The sequence below is a fragment of the Stenella coeruleoalba genome (genome assembly GCF_951394435.1).
Source record: "Stenella coeruleoalba genome assembly, chromosome: 20".
NCBI classification, from domain to species: Eukaryota; Metazoa; Chordata; class Mammalia; order Artiodactyla; family Delphinidae; genus Stenella; species Stenella coeruleoalba.
In genome coordinates, this window is record NC_137166.1 from 52,178,032 (window position 1) to 52,193,068 (window position 15,037).

Below are 15,037 nucleotides of genomic sequence, written 5' to 3' on the forward strand. Positions count from 1 at the left end.
GGGCAACTCAATTTTCTCCACTCTGCGTGTCTGAGAATGACTTTGAAAGCCATTCAAAGTATTGATTTTGGGGTTACAAATACATTTTAGTGAAGAGGTCAATTCACAAATACAGAATCTGTGAATAATGAGGATCAACTATCTATCTGTCTATCCACACACATATTTGTATACATACACATGTATAAACACACAGACACACACACACACCCTCTTGGACCACTCAAGAAAAATGAAAGTTGCGGGGGAGGGATAAACTAGGAGGTTGGGATTAACATATACACACTACTATATATAAAATAGATAACCAACAAGGACCTACTGTACAGCACAGGAAACTCTACTCAATATTTTGTAATAATCTATAAGGGAAAAGAATCTGAAATAGAATATAAATATGTTCATGTATATATTCATATACATATCCATATACATATAACTGAATTACTGTGCTGTATAATGAAACTAACATGCTGGGGACCTTCCTGGTGGCGCAGCGGTTAAGAACCTGCCTGCCAATGCAGGAGACACGGGTTCGAGCCCCGGTCCGGGAAGATCTCACATGCTGCGGAGCAACTAAGCCCGTGCACCACAACTATTGAGCCTGCGCTCTAGAGCCTGTGAGCCACGACAGCTGAGCCCTCGTGCCACAACTACTGAAGCCCGCGCACCTAGAGCCTGTGCTCCGCAACAAGAGAAGCCACCGCAATGAGAAGCCCGCACACCGCAACGAGGAGTAGCCCTGCTCTCCGCAACTAGAGAAAGCCTGCATGCGGCCACAAAGACCCAACGCAGTCAAAAGTAAATAAATAAAATAAATTTATTAAAAAAAAAAAACTAACATGCTATTGTAAACCTACCTCAATTAAAAAAAAAAAGCAAGAAAGAGAAATGAAAGTTCATCCACTTCCTTGGCTCCATCCTCAGAGTCCTGGCCTCCTGTATCCTCCTCTGGCCTGGACCACCGGGCTGGCTCCCCACTGTCCACCCAGGCATGGGGTGCTGTCCTCCCCTTCCTCGCCCCACAGCCCACAAGTCCCCAAGCCCCACCTTCCTGCTCCCTAGCACTCTCTGCCCCATCCCCCGCTCTGTCCATGGCTCTAAGCCCAGCTCAGGCCTCACCCTTTCTCCCTGGACCCCAGCCTCCTCCCCAGCTTTCCATGCACCCCCCCCCCACAGCCCCAGAGAGTCTTTCTATGCCCAGAGTGGACTCTGCCCCTCCCTGCTCGCAGCCTTCCTGTGGTTCCCCAGTGCCCTGTTGGGAAACCTCTGGCAGCAAAGCCACCAGCCCCTGTGGCTTTGCCTCCCTGGCTTCCTCTCCCTCCATCTCATACTCCAGTCACACCAAACTCCTTCTAGCCCAACCAGGTCACACATCCACCCACATCCCCTGGCCTCTGTACATAGCTCCTCTGCCTTTGGCAGCCTTTCCCCACCTTGACCCCAGTGAGTGGCTGCTCTCCCTTCTGGACATGGCTTGAGGGCTGGTACCCTGGAAGCTTCCCCTGGACCCCTGCAGGTTGAGGAAACAGATCCCTGCCGAGCGTCTGCACACCCTGCGCATAGGTCCACGGGTCTCCTACAGCAACTCTCATATGTGCACAAGAAGGGCTGGGTCTGACCCTTGTCTCTCCCCAGCAGCCTCAGGATGTATGTGGTAAATGATTGAGCGAGCGAGTGATGGCAGAAACGGGCTGTGCCAGCCTCAGGACACTGTAAATTGTGTGAGCAATTCTCCCATCACAGGCTGTCACTGTGTTCGCGGGACCTCCCCGCCCAGTGGCAGCCTTGAGAGCAGGGACCAACTCCGACCGGAGTCTGTGCTTTCCCTGCTGGGGGCCTTGTACAACAGAAAGCCATGGGGAATCAAATTGCCTCTCCTCTTTCTTTTATTCATTAATTCTGTCATGAACTAGAACTTTCAAAAAAATGAATACATACTTGCTGAGTTAATGGAAAAAAGCCACGCACACCAGTAAGACGTCGGAGAGGACAGGTTAGGGCTCCGGAAAACGTGCATGTGTCAACACTGCCCCCTTGTGGGCCCTTTGGTTACTGCCTCAAGTCAACCGACAGAGGCTGGGTTGGGGGTGTTTAGAATGAGTCCCACATCACCACTGATGCTCCCTGTGGAGTATCTTCATGTTCCCCGCCCTCCCTCTGTGATCGTGGCTGGGATCTGGGGTTCTGGAATCTTACTTATTCTGAAGTCATTGATATGAAAGTGATTACTAAGACCTATTTTATTTACTCTGCGTCCGACTTGGCAAGGGCGGAGTCTCTTAGTGAAGCATGTCACAGTCACATTTGTTTAACTCCTGTGAAGGGGAAGGTGGGAGAGCGGTGAAAAGGGAGATACGACTGTTCTTAGGAGTTAGAGGAGGTAGGGGGAGGGAGGATCCAACCCAGTGGAGCCTCAGGAAGCAGGTTCAGAATGCACGAATGAACGAACAGAGAGTTCACACATGTGACATGCTGTCTATCCAGAAATCTTGCCTCGCCTTTGTCTGCCTGGGAAACTCCTCGGCAGACCGGGTCAGGCGTCTCTTGGGTAAGGGCTCCCAGGGGCCCGAGGCCAGGTCACGTGGCTCCCCTCTGCTCCCAAAATGCCCCGGGGCTGCCTCCACCCTCACAGGCACCAATCACTTCCTGCCTGCGTGTCTCCTCCCGGCCCGGGAACCTCCAAGGCTGGGGCTGCCTCTGCCTGACCCGTGTGCCCACACGGAAGCCCAGGCCTGGGTGTGCAGAAGGTTCACGCCTTCTTTCCTTAGTCGTCCATCCATCCTGCAACTATCTCATGAGCACCTACAACGTGCCAAGCGCTGTACTGCGAACAACACAGTGACGAGAGAGCTGACGCGGTCCCTGCCTTCAGAGAAATCCGACTAAAGGGGGCACTGCGGAGGAGTCCGCTACCTGGCGCCCAGTGTCACTTCTCCCCTGTGATGGCAGAATCCCAGGGGTCCGCAGCCACAGGCTGGAGACATTTCCCAGCCCCCACTGCAGCTCGGGGTGGCCACGTGACCGAGAGGCATGTCATTTCTGGTCCTGCCCTCTAAAAGCAACGGGTGTCAGTGGCACTAGAGCTCGCACCCAGTATGAGGGGGGCCGAGGTACCCCACAACCCTTGGTCTCCTACCTTGGGGCTGTCAGTGAGAAGGAAGTAAAGATCTACCTCGTTTGGGCCGCAGTCTTTCGGGGTCTCCTCGTAAGAGCAACTCAGCCTCGTCACTAACACAGCAGAGCGCTTCAAGGAGCAGCTCACAACTTCAGCCTCACTCAACCGCTTTAGCGGCTGGGCTGTGGGCTCCGGCTACCTGTGTTGCTAATTCTGTGACTCGTTTTCACCTGGCTTCGATGCAAAAATGGAAAACTACTGGAAAACCAGAAAATAAGTGCAGAAAGAAACGAAGAAAGCAGGGAAATGGGCTCATGTTCTGGCAGGTTCTGATGCAGAGGAAACCTGGGAGCTGAAGGTTGCTCTTTCTCTGTCTCTTCGTCCTTCAGCAGAGATGTTGGGGCATATTAGCACCGAAGTGGGACCTCCTACTTGCCTCACTGCCTTTCTGGAGGTGATTCATCTGTCACCACTGCCATGAGACCTGCCCTGGCCTTTAAATCTGAAAGAGCAGGCATGCCCACACCCTGACAGCCCCCCGATGGCTACCCAGGGTTCCGACCTGATGGCCCCCACCGTCTGACCTCTGCCTTGCTGTGTGTTTCACTATCTCTGTACTGTCTATCTCCCCCATTAGAGTGTGAGTTCCCTGAGGGCAGGGATGTTTGTCCTTAGTTACTCCTGTATCCCCAGGCCCTGGAATAGAGCCTGGTGCATGGGAGGTGCTCACTGAGTATTTGGTGAGTGGAGGATGGTAACAACCAAACACTACCAATCCACGTGCGATGGGCCTCCCATACTTGGGAGACACTAGCTTCCAGGTGAAAGGGCCTCCTCTGGAGTCAAATGACCTGGGAGCAACTCTAATCAGCTGTGTGACCTGGGCTGATTACCTAAGCTCTCTGTGCTTTCAGATCACGAGAGCACTTACCTCAGAGCTGCTCTGAGGATGACACAGGGGAGCATTGGGCGCACTGCCCGGCACAGGAAAGTATACAATAAAGGTCAGCCTTGAACAGGTCATTACAGGCAGGCCAATGTGACAGGCGTCCCTTCCTCTGAGCGTGAACAAGCAGGAGACCTGATGCAGTGGGGGCGAGGGAAGGGCTCCCCGGGGACTGACGACTAAGCTGAAACCTGAAGGAGGGTGAGATTTGGGGCATGGCATCTGGGTGTGCGTTCGATCAGCATAAATCAAACATAACACATTTCAAACACAACATATTTTTCAAGGACACAGCTACACCTAAAATTAATTGAGGAGAAGCACTGCGCTTCTTTAACAATGTAAAGTTTAAAAAATATAGCAGTGAGTGAAAGAAAGAGAATGAAATTTAGAGCACAGTACCATTTATGCAAGTTAAATACACTCATCATATGTTGTTTAAAGACATAGACGTGTCTATACAAACTTATTTGAAAGCAGTAGTCAGAAGCAGTAAACTTGATGCACGTGTAATGATGGGGTTAAAGTGTTGAGTGAAAAAAGCCAGAAACAGGTGAGATTCAGAACAGAATACCATTTATGCAAGTCAAATACACACAGTGCCACCACTGTCATGCAAGTTTAAGGATACAAGTACATTTACGCAAGCATATCGGTACGACATATATTCATCAAGTATGTGTGTCCACAGTTGAGAGAAGGAAGTTGGGGGATAATAAAGGGGGCAAAATAAAATGAGACAGAGGCTCAACAGGAACCAACACCACAGCATGCTGAGGACTGAAAAGTACGACAGACTCAATGCTGTTCACTAGAGAGTTTTCCCTCTTCCCACTCTGCACACTTTTCCTGGATAATCTCTCATCCTCTCCCAGGGCTTCTGCTGACAATTCCTGAGACACTGCTGGGGTCTAAGGCTCCGTTTGGACTTCATTCCTGCACTTCAGATGGGAGAGCCAACCATCTCCTGGATGGCCCCTCCTGGATGACTCCTCTTGGGGCAACTCTCATGCCCCAAGCCTACACCAGATCTTGAATCCCAACGTGTGGACCTGCAGAGCTTCCCTGTATCTAGCCGTCTACTGTCCTTGGTGCTGAAGACCAAAGCCCGGTGCTTGCTTCCCTCTGGGCCCAGCTGCCCTCTGTCCTTGGTGCTGAACCGCGCACTCAGCAGCACCTCCCTTGGCACCGAGGTGCCCTCTGTCCTTGGTGCTGACCGCGCACTCAGCAGCACCTCCTTTGGCACCGAGGTGCCCTCTGTCCTTGGTGCTGAGCATCTAACACAGAATCAGCAGGACCCGGCGCTTTTACATGCAGAGGTGAGGGAAGCATGTAAGAGGCTAGTGCTGCCAGATGCCGAGGCAGGGCCCAGGCCAAAGTGTTCAGGTTGCCTGTGGGTCCCCGTGGGAGCGAATGACTCATGGTGTCCTGTACACTGTGAGCATTTTCTACAGGCCAGGCTCTGTGCTGAGTGCTGCGTACCTGACTCCCCCGAATCCTTCCACAGCCCCCTGAGGTGGGTGCTAACAGGATCCCACCTGAGGGAGGACACTGAGGCTTGTGGAGGTTAAGCTGCTCACCCGACACCCTGCAGCAGTGGGGCTGGAGTCTGACCCCAGGCAGTGTGGTTCCAGAGCCCACGCGCCTGTCTGCTGCGATGGACGGTAGAGCAGATTCCCGAGAACTGCAGAGGCCTTGACTCTGCCAGATGCTGCCTCCCCCTCTTTTCTGTTCCCTATTGGGTTCTGAGCTTCAGTCCCCCCTGCAGGGGTGCTCGGCAGTGATGGGCTCTGCTGACCCCCAGACTCACTTCTGTTTCAGCTTCATGATATCCTCGGTGTTGGGAAGGCAGTTCGTCCATGGCAGGGTCCCATAGAGCCACTTCAGCAGACAGTAGCCCAGGGTCTGGAGGTCACCGCGGCGGGAGGGCCCTGGGGAGGGAGGGGAGGAGGTGGCGGCTCAGTCCAGATGTCCTGCTCACTGACACGCCCCCCCTTCCTTTCTCTCACGGACTCAAGCATGGGCTCACACACTCAGCCACCCAAACATACAGGATCTTGTCTGTTCATTCACTTCTCACTCACCTACTCTCAGTCCCTCATGGGTCTCTCGATTACTCATTCACTCCCTCAGCCATCCCTTCATCTCCGCTTTCACTAGCTCACTCCCTCATCTACTTGTCTTTCATTCATGCACCTATTTATTCAATGAGTCCTCAGAGCCCTGTGTGCCAGGCCCCTTCCCACATTCTTAAAACACAGATAAGAGTTTGGTAGGGTCCCAGCCCTTGACAGTCCAGTGGAGAGACAGTTATAGCGTGGGATCATCTGGGTTATAGAGGAGACAGAGCAGCGCATGAGGGAACGCAGAAGGATGGGCACTGAACTCAGCCTCCCTCAGTAGGGGAGGGCAAAGGAGACAGCAGGGTTTGATTTTTCTTCTGCTTCCTGAACCGCATGATGTAGACAACACTGCACATAAGCACTCAACGAACACTGAGAGTTGACTCTGCCAGACCTTCGCCCTCTGGTGCTGGAGGCACAGGCACCATCGCTTCCCTGGGGGAGCTTAGTGCAGTGGGAGGATGCAGGCAGGCCCATGGATGGTCATATCAAGGGGTTTGGGAAGGAGAGGCCGAGACCTCCTCAAGGAATCTTCTTCTCAAAGTGCTCTCTTCTCTCCCCATACACCTTCCTTGGATAATTTCATTCCCATCCCTGGGCTTCAACTGACAACTCCTGAGATACTGCTGACATCTGAGTCTCCATCCAGACCCCGCTCCTGTGCTGCTGACGTGGACAGCCAACTGCTTACTCAACAGCCCCTCCTAGATGACTCCTGGGCAACTCTCACGTTCCAAGTCTAGAGAGATCCTGAACGTGAACCTCTGGAGCCGCAGGGCTTCCTTGCAGTCAACTGCTCACTGCCCTTGGCGCTGGACTACTGCCCCACAATGCCCTCATGTGTGTGGGCGCTATCCATGGTCCTGAATCCCTACTGTGGCTCCCTGGCTCAGTCTGACTCCTGTGTTTGGCCATCTGCTGTCCGTGGCTGTGAAAACCTACAACTGCCCTTGTCCGAGAAGCATGTCTCCATGGTCCCGAATCCCTTCTCTGGCCTCTTACCACATCCCTTGTGCAGGTCCATGCTAATGAACTCAAGGTCCCCCTCATGTGGAGTCCTGCTGCCTTCGTTGTACTCCACGTGTCTGCCACCTGGCGAATAGCGGAAGGTGAAGCCGTAGCCTGCCAGGGTCACCTGTGTGGACGTGGGGAGAAGCCATACAGTTTGAAGGTTAGGAGCTTGGATTCTGGAGTCAGAGATTTCAATCGTGGGTGCAATTTGAAACATAATGCCAAACAGTACACAAGGGTGTGAAAAAACACAAACCAACTGTCCCCATCACTGCTCAGCCCCCCTAAACCCACTGTCCAGAAGTAACCATTAATATAGATTCTTACGTGTTATTTCAAATCATTTTCTTTCAATAATCAGTAAACACATGTGGTCCGGGAGGGGGCTCTATTTTCCCACACGTGGATCACACTCTACCTCCTGCTGGACACACAGCTTACTGCACTTCAACAGCGTATTAACTCTAGAGCCAGACAGACCAGGTTCCAATGCCAGCTTGGCCCTTTAGTGGCCATACAACTTTGGGCAAATTATGAAACTTCTCTGTGCTTTGATTTCTCCATTTGTAAAATGAAGATATGACAGTCCTCACCTTGCAGGGCTGTTAGGAGGCTTAACTGAGTTTAAAACAAAAAGCCCTTATCTACTAGACACACACAGTTAGCCACATCAGCTTTTTAATGGCTGCATTTAAAAAAAATTTAATTAATTAATTAACTAATGTCTGTGTTGGGTCTTCGTTGCTGCGCGCGGGCTTTCTCTAGTTGTGGCGAGCGGGGGCTACTCTTCACTGCAGCGCACGGCTTCTCATTGCAGTGGCTTGTCTTGTTGCAGAGCACGGGCTCTAGGCACGCAGGCTCAGTAGTTGTGGCGCAAGGGCTTAATTGCTCCACAGCATGTGGGATCTTCCTGGACCAGGGCTCAAACCCGTGTCCCCTGCATTGGCAGGTGGATTCTTAACCACTGCGCCACCAGGGAAGTCCCTAATGGCTGCATCTTATTCTGCCGAATGGAGAGTAGAAAACTGTTGGCTTTGTCCATGTGAGACCTACATCTTTTTCTTCTGGTCACAGTTTGTGATGGTTAACTTTATATGTCAGCCTGACTGGGCCACAGGGTACCCAGACATGTAGCCAAAGGTTATTCTGGGTGTGTCTGTGAGGGTGTAGCTGGATGAGATGAATATTTAAATCAGTAGGCTGAATAAAACAGATTGCCCTCTCTAGTGTGCACGGGCCTCACCCAATCAGTTGAATAGAACACAAAGGCTGAGTGAAAGGGAATGAATGCCTCCTGCCCGACCACATGAGCCGAACATCAGCCTTTTCTTGCCTTTAGATTTGAACAGAAATATTGGCTCTTCTTGAGTCTCGGGGCTGCCAGCTTTCAGACTGGAAATCACACGATCACCTCTTCTAGTTTCCAGGCCTTTGGATCTGATGAGACACATTATCAGCTCTTCTGGTCTCCAGGCTGCCGATTGCAGATCGAGGTCCCTAGATCAGCTTCCATAATTGTTTGAGGCAGCTCCTTATCATAAATCTCTCTCTCCCCCTTATATACATACGCACACACACACACATTCTATTGGTTCTGTTTCTTTAGAGAGCTCTGACTAATATGGTTCCAGGGTTTTTCTCTGGGATCACCCCTCTCCAGTTCTCAGTCCATGTGTCTGAGGTGGGGCTCACCTGATCTATTTCCACTGGGGTTGCTCAACTGAGGGGATTTGAGCCTCGTTTGCTGGTGGTTATTTTGTCACCACAGGGAAGACAGTTTGCCTGATTATGAGCAATGCAAACACAAGAAGAGCCCAGAAAGGGAAGCGCCAGCTTCCCAATGACTGGGTCTGAGTCCTTAGATTCAGCCACGCTTGAAGCCAGTGAAGCCCTAGATTTTTCCACTCCATGGAGCAATAAATTGCACTTGGCCCTTTTTAAACTTTTTTTCCTTTTTCTTTTTTGCTTAAGGCATGTTAAATTGGGTTTCTGTCATTAGCAGGAGTAATTAGAATTTACTTTAAAATACTAATTAGTACTCTACTGGGAGTATAAATTTGAGGTTTTCCAATTTTACTGTCACAATCAACGTTGTCAGGAACATTTTGTACATGTATCTTCGAATATATGGATAAGATACGTTCCTAAAAGAGGACCCGGTGGATCAAAAAACATATGCATTTGAATTTTGACTGCTATATTCAAATTACCTTCCAAAAAGTTGCCCATTTCATACTTCCAATAGTATGTAAAGAATTCCTAGTTCCTTACATCCTTATCAGCAGGAGATACTATTTTTCTTTTTAATTTTGTCCACCCAAAGGGTAAAAATAGTGTATTTTAAGAGTAATTGCTATGACTATTAGGGAGGTTAAGCATCTTTTCATACATTTAACTAACCTGTGGATTTCTTTTTCTACGAACTGCTTTTTCTATCCTTGTCTATTTTTCTACTAAGTCACTTATCTCTTCTTATTTATTTGAAGGAACTCTTTATACATGACGGATAGCAATTCTTTGTCTGCAACAAGCATTGTGAAATAAACGCAGGTTTTGAGACAGGTGAGATCCTGAGCCCAGAGAGCCCCCAGGATGGAGGAGGACCTGGCTATTACCTGGCACAAGTCCTCTGGATTCACAAAGATATTCTCAGCTGTCACATTGCCGTGAACATACTCATTCTCATGGAGGAACTCCAGGGCATCCAGCTGGGGGGAAGCAAGCAAGCATCTCCTGAGCAGCAGGCTGACACAAAGAGGCTCTGATGCAAAGCTCCGGAGGGAACCCCCACTGTTGGGCCTGGGGTCACGTGGTGCTGCTTGTGAGGGGGTGGTGGTGGCGGTGGCGGTGGTCCAAGCCTGACTACTCCTAAGTGAAGCATCAGCACACCTAAGCATGTCTTCTAATTAGGTTTTTGAAAAATTCAGCATTAAAGCCGATATTTGGTTTTCCACTGACCTCTTATGTCTATCTCTTGGCTGATCTCAGGAGGGGAAGAAGCTGGTTACTTATTGACCCCCCGCAAGAAAGAAAACCCAGCACTCATGTACATCAAAGAGGTTTTTTCTCATTTGCCCTAGGAAGCAGAAATACATTTAGCTAAGTAATTTATATTCTGATCTCTAGCTCTGACTTTTCCATTGAGCTCATACATTGAACTGCCCAGGTACTCCTTACATCTTGATTACAACCCAAGCCCCCGTCGACTCCAAGGCTCTACTGCCCACCAAGTTCTGCTTGTTCAATCTCTCCATCCCCACAGCCCAGCTCCTCCTCAGGCCCGGTCCTCTCTGTGCTGACCTCACCCAGCCTCCATCTCACCCCTCCGGCCCGTCCCCACACGGCCCACAGGGTCTTTCTACACCCAGAGCTGACCCTGCCTTCCCCTATTCCCAATCCTCGCGTGGCTCCCCAGCGCCCTCGGGACAGAGTCCCGGTTCCCCAGGTTGGTGTTCAAGGTCCTGCGTGATCTGGTCACTGCTGAGCTCCCACACCACCCTCAGCTGTTACCTTTCCCCTCTACACGTCCCACTGCAGACACTCTGAGCGTACTGACCTTCAGGACTCACCTGATGTGTCACTCCCTTGCCACTTCCATCCCTCCAGCAATTTACACTGGGTCCTCTTATTCTCCATCACTTCTAGTCAAAGCACTTTCCACAATTTGTGCAACTGTGATTTAATATCATCCTCTCCCACTAGGCATAAAAACCATGACTGTGCTGCCCCCCATGGTACTCCCAGCCCCTGGGACAGTGTCTGATTCCCAGCAGGGACCTGATAAATATTTAATGAAACGATGGATGAAGGAAGGAATGAATGAACAAAAGTCTTGTGCTCTCTCTCCCACACCAGCCTTTGCCTAAGCTATATCCTTGGCCTGGAATGTTCTCCCATGCATCTCCACTCCTACTCTACCCAGCACCTTGCTATTTCCCACTCTTGACTTAGAAATGACCTCTACCAGGAAGTTCAACTGAACCCCTCAATTTAGGCTGGGACCCTTCCTCCAACTGCTACGGTCTCCTGACAATACTTATCACTCTGTTTTTTTTTTCTGGCCGCGTTGCACGGCATGCAGGATCTTAGTGCCCCAACCAGGGATTGAACCCGCGCCCCCTGCACTGGAAGTGCAGAGTCTTAACCACTGGACCGCCAGGGAAGTCCCACTTATCACTCTGGTTCTAACAGCCTGGTGTTCAGCTGTGTTGGTCACCGTGCTCGCCCCAGTGCCCAGCAGAGGGAGGTGCGGGCTGAACGTGTCAATGAGCAAACAGACGGATAAACTAGGACCTGGGGGGCCATCCTCTGGATGGGAGCCTGCAACTCTCAGGGACTTACCAGCCGGCAGGCCATCTGGAACACAGACCTCACTGACATCACATGCTTCGGGTAGTCATCCAGGATCGACTGAAGGCTCCTCCCCAGGATGGGGAACACCAAGAACCTGGAAGACATGAGTGTCCCAGCAAGTGGGAGAGATGACCAGGGGAGGGGATGGAATACAAGCCACCAAGGATGCGGTGTGGCTGGGGGCTACCAGATCCCGGTCCTGGGTGAGATGAAGGTTTCGGATTGGTAGGGGACCAGCCTGGCTCAAGGCTGGGGGAAGGAAGGAAGCAACTATCTGGCCAATGGCTCCAGGGTCCCAGCCATGCCTGGGCATGTGACAGGGAGAGAAAGGAAGGGGCCAGTGAGGCGAGTGGCAAGTGAAGTGACTCACCTGTACTTGTTCTGGTGAATGCCAAAACCGACGCAGGTGGGGATGGCCAGCTGGGGGGTCGAGTGCAGCTTTTTCCACTTGTTCACTGTGGGAGGCAGGGGCCTGAGAGGTTAGGGCCCACCTGGCCCTGCACCCACAATGAACAGCAGCCTGTTCCCAGACCAGAAGCAGAGCGCGCCCGAGCCCAGGCCACACACTGGGTCTCCTGGTTGGTGATGTCGCCTCTGTGGGTGCATGACAGCGAGGGGGGTGACGATAGGGGGTGTGAACATGGGAGAAAGCACTGACAAATCTGGAGTGAGTGGAAAAGGTAAGAGCGACAGCGTAACCTCTGAATTCCCATGTAGAGCTAATGAGATCGGGGAGTGTCTAAACTGGTCAAGGTGTCACTACATGTCCGCCCACCTTCCAGGATCTCAGTTGGATGGTATGGATCCAGCGGTGTGCTGATAAAAGTTTAACAGCTGGTTGTCTGGGCAAAGATAGCCTTGATCTGTCGTGTTTGCTGATTTCTGTGGTGTAAATACTTCCCAGTATGGCCAATTTCAAGCTACCAATGTGGTAGCATGGAAGACTGAGGTAGAAAGAGAGGCAGTAGCGTGCCCTTACATGGTATTTCCACCACACAGATACAGTGAATGTAAACAACCTCAATATAGATAGTAGGGACTTCCCTGGCGGTCCAGTGGTTAGGACTCTGCGCTTCCGCTGCAGGGGGCATGGGTTCAATTCCTGGTCGGGGAACTAAGATCCCACACGCCAAGAGGCGTGGCCAAAAAAAAAAAAGTCTAGATGATAGAAAATGTAGACAAATAATTAGGAAGGGATGGACTTTGAGTATTTATTATCCTTGCTCCTAATTTGACTGTAAATTGATAAAATTAATTTATGATGACTATGTTTTATTTATTTATTTAAGATGGCTATGACTGAAAGCTTGCAGGGCAATTTTATTATTTTAAAATTTATTTATTTATTTATTTGGCTGCGCTGGGTCTTAGTTGCAGCACGCAGGATCTTCGTTGTGGCATGCGGGATCTAGTTCTCTGACCAGGGACTGAACCCAGGCCCCCTGCATTGGGAGCACGGAGTTTTAACCACTGGACCACCAGGGAAGTCCGATGGCTATGTTTTAATAACTGGCTTGCAGTATTTGTGAAAATTTAATACTTGGCGCTCAAGAGCTGGTATGACAAGCCAGCCTCAGCCCATTGTCCGCTGTCTGTCCTCTGGGGCTTGAGGCCCGAGGGGTGATGGGAGCAAACCTGGGCCTTTAATTTAATCCCCACCCTGCCCACACCTTCAGGGAGAAGCCAGTTGTTTTGACCAAGCCGGTACCCCCAACTCTTCCCCCACTTGCCCACTTCCCTGAGGAATACCTTGCAAAGGCTTGGCGGCCCGCTGGAAGAAGTTCTGCTCATTGAACAAGCGCCCATCCTTGGCATCCTAGTGGAGGAGGAGAGGGGAAAAGGCTGTCACACTGGAATCTCTTAGGCAAGGGCTCCAAGGTCATCACTGGCCATGGATTACCCCAGGGTAATGCCAGCAATAACCCAGGTTCCCCAAGTCCTGCACATCAGAACCAAATTCCCTAGGGTGCTCCATGTGAACATATATCAGAGACTTTGAGTCACTGCCCAGGTTCCTTTTCTTTTACAATAGGATCTACAAGTTTTCCCTAGACACATGCCCTTCAGCTAAAAACTACATTTCCCAGTCTCCCTTGCAGTGAGGAATGCCCACATGACCAAGTTCTGGCCAATGGGGACGTGAGCAGAAGAGACACGGGCAACTTCCAGGTTATGCCCTTAAAGGGCTAGGGCAGGCACTCCCCTTCCTCTTTTCCTGTTCCAATTGGCTGGAATGCAGATGAGATGGTAGGAGGTGGAGCAGCCATCTCAGCCCATGAGATGAACGTTATAGATTGAGGGGCCTGGAGCAACAAGAGAGAAGGAAAGTAAGCCCCTGGTTTATGGAACTATCATATCAGCCCTGGACCACTGCCCCCAGACTGTTAAATGGAAAAGCAATAAAATATACTTGTTTAAGCCATAACTAACATTGGGTCATTTTTTCCAAGCAGTCAAACCAAATATTTTAATTAAACACAACTAGTACAGCTGGGTTCTTCAGGGCACAGGGTCAAAGAGAACTGGGTTCAAATCTCAGCTCTGCCATTCACTCATTCTTTCTATAAAGCACCTATTATGTGCCTAGTATTGTTCTGGGCATTGTCAATACAGCAGTGAACAAAGCAATTTTCATAATGGGCGTCCCTGGGCAAGCGACCGAGCCTTTATTTCCTCATCTGTTAAATGGGAAACACAGTAACCACCCCACAGGTTTGATTATGAAACTCTTAGCCCAGGGTTGGGCGCAGGACAGGCTCTCAGCAAGCAGGTGCTATCACTCATCTGCGAGCCTGGCTCAGGAGCACCGGCTCTGAACCACTCACACGGCTTCCATCTAGGGCCAAGGGAGGGCACCCAACCCAGCCGTCCCAGGTTTCGGGCGCTTGCCCAGACACACAGCCAGAAAGCATCAGAGCCAGGGCTCATGGGTGGACCCGACTGCGGTTTCTGAGGGGCCCCATGTAGAAGAACCCAAGGCCCAGAGGGAAACGTGCCCCACCCAAGGTCCCACTGCTCCTTGAAGGCCAAGGCTGTGCTCTCTGGCTTGCCCAGCCCACAGAGGGGCTTGGAGGTCAGTGGTGCATTTGCTAAAGCCCCAGGCCAGCCCCTCAGTGCTGCTCCCCCCCGCGGCCACTCACTAGTTTAAGTGAGAATCTTTGTTTTCCGAGACTTGACTCGCAGGCAAAGGTGGAGTCGGGCTCAGCTGTGGATGGACGAAAGGAGCAAGGTTATCATCTAGAGGGAAGGTCAGGGTCAGTGTCCTGAGTAACGAGCAGCAGCTGTGGTTAACGGATTCCCACAGGGTCAAGTGCATTCTCGACTTTCATGACCTGCTCCTTCCTATTTTCAACAGCTTCTTTCTCTCTCTCTGTTAATACACAGCTGTGCACAAAGGGTAATTAAACATGAGACTGCTCTCCTCCGAAAGGCCTGCGTGCAAGGCTGAACCTCGGCTGGTGTCTACGAATCAGCTGGGAAGGTTCT

At 51.0% G+C, this 15,037-nt stretch overlaps 1 protein-coding gene across 10 annotated transcripts in view; it reads right to left on the reverse strand.

The window, feature by feature from the left end:
* The window catches only part of VRK3 (VRK serine/threonine kinase 3), a 69,665-nt gene that overhangs the window by 33,758 nt on the left and 20,870 nt on the right, over nt 1-15,037 (reverse strand). For 9 of the 10 annotated variants that reach the window (XM_079908361.1, XM_079908368.1, XM_079908365.1 and 6 more), the window contains 7 exons: nt 14,692-14,756; nt 13,301-13,367; nt 11,922-12,006; nt 11,540-11,645; nt 9,814-9,906; nt 7,190-7,322; nt 5,875-5,995 (listed from right to left, as the gene is read on the reverse strand). In XM_079908361.1, coding sequence (XP_079764487.1) covers nt 5,875-5,995; nt 7,190-7,322; nt 9,814-9,906; nt 11,540-11,645; nt 11,922-12,006; nt 13,301-13,367; nt 14,692-14,756 — 670 coding nt within the window. The remainder of the gene's footprint in view (nt 1-5,874; nt 5,996-7,189; nt 7,323-9,813; nt 9,907-11,539; nt 11,646-11,921; nt 12,007-13,300; nt 13,368-14,691; nt 14,757-15,037) is intronic. The other variant, XM_079908364.1, reaches the window with a different exon arrangement.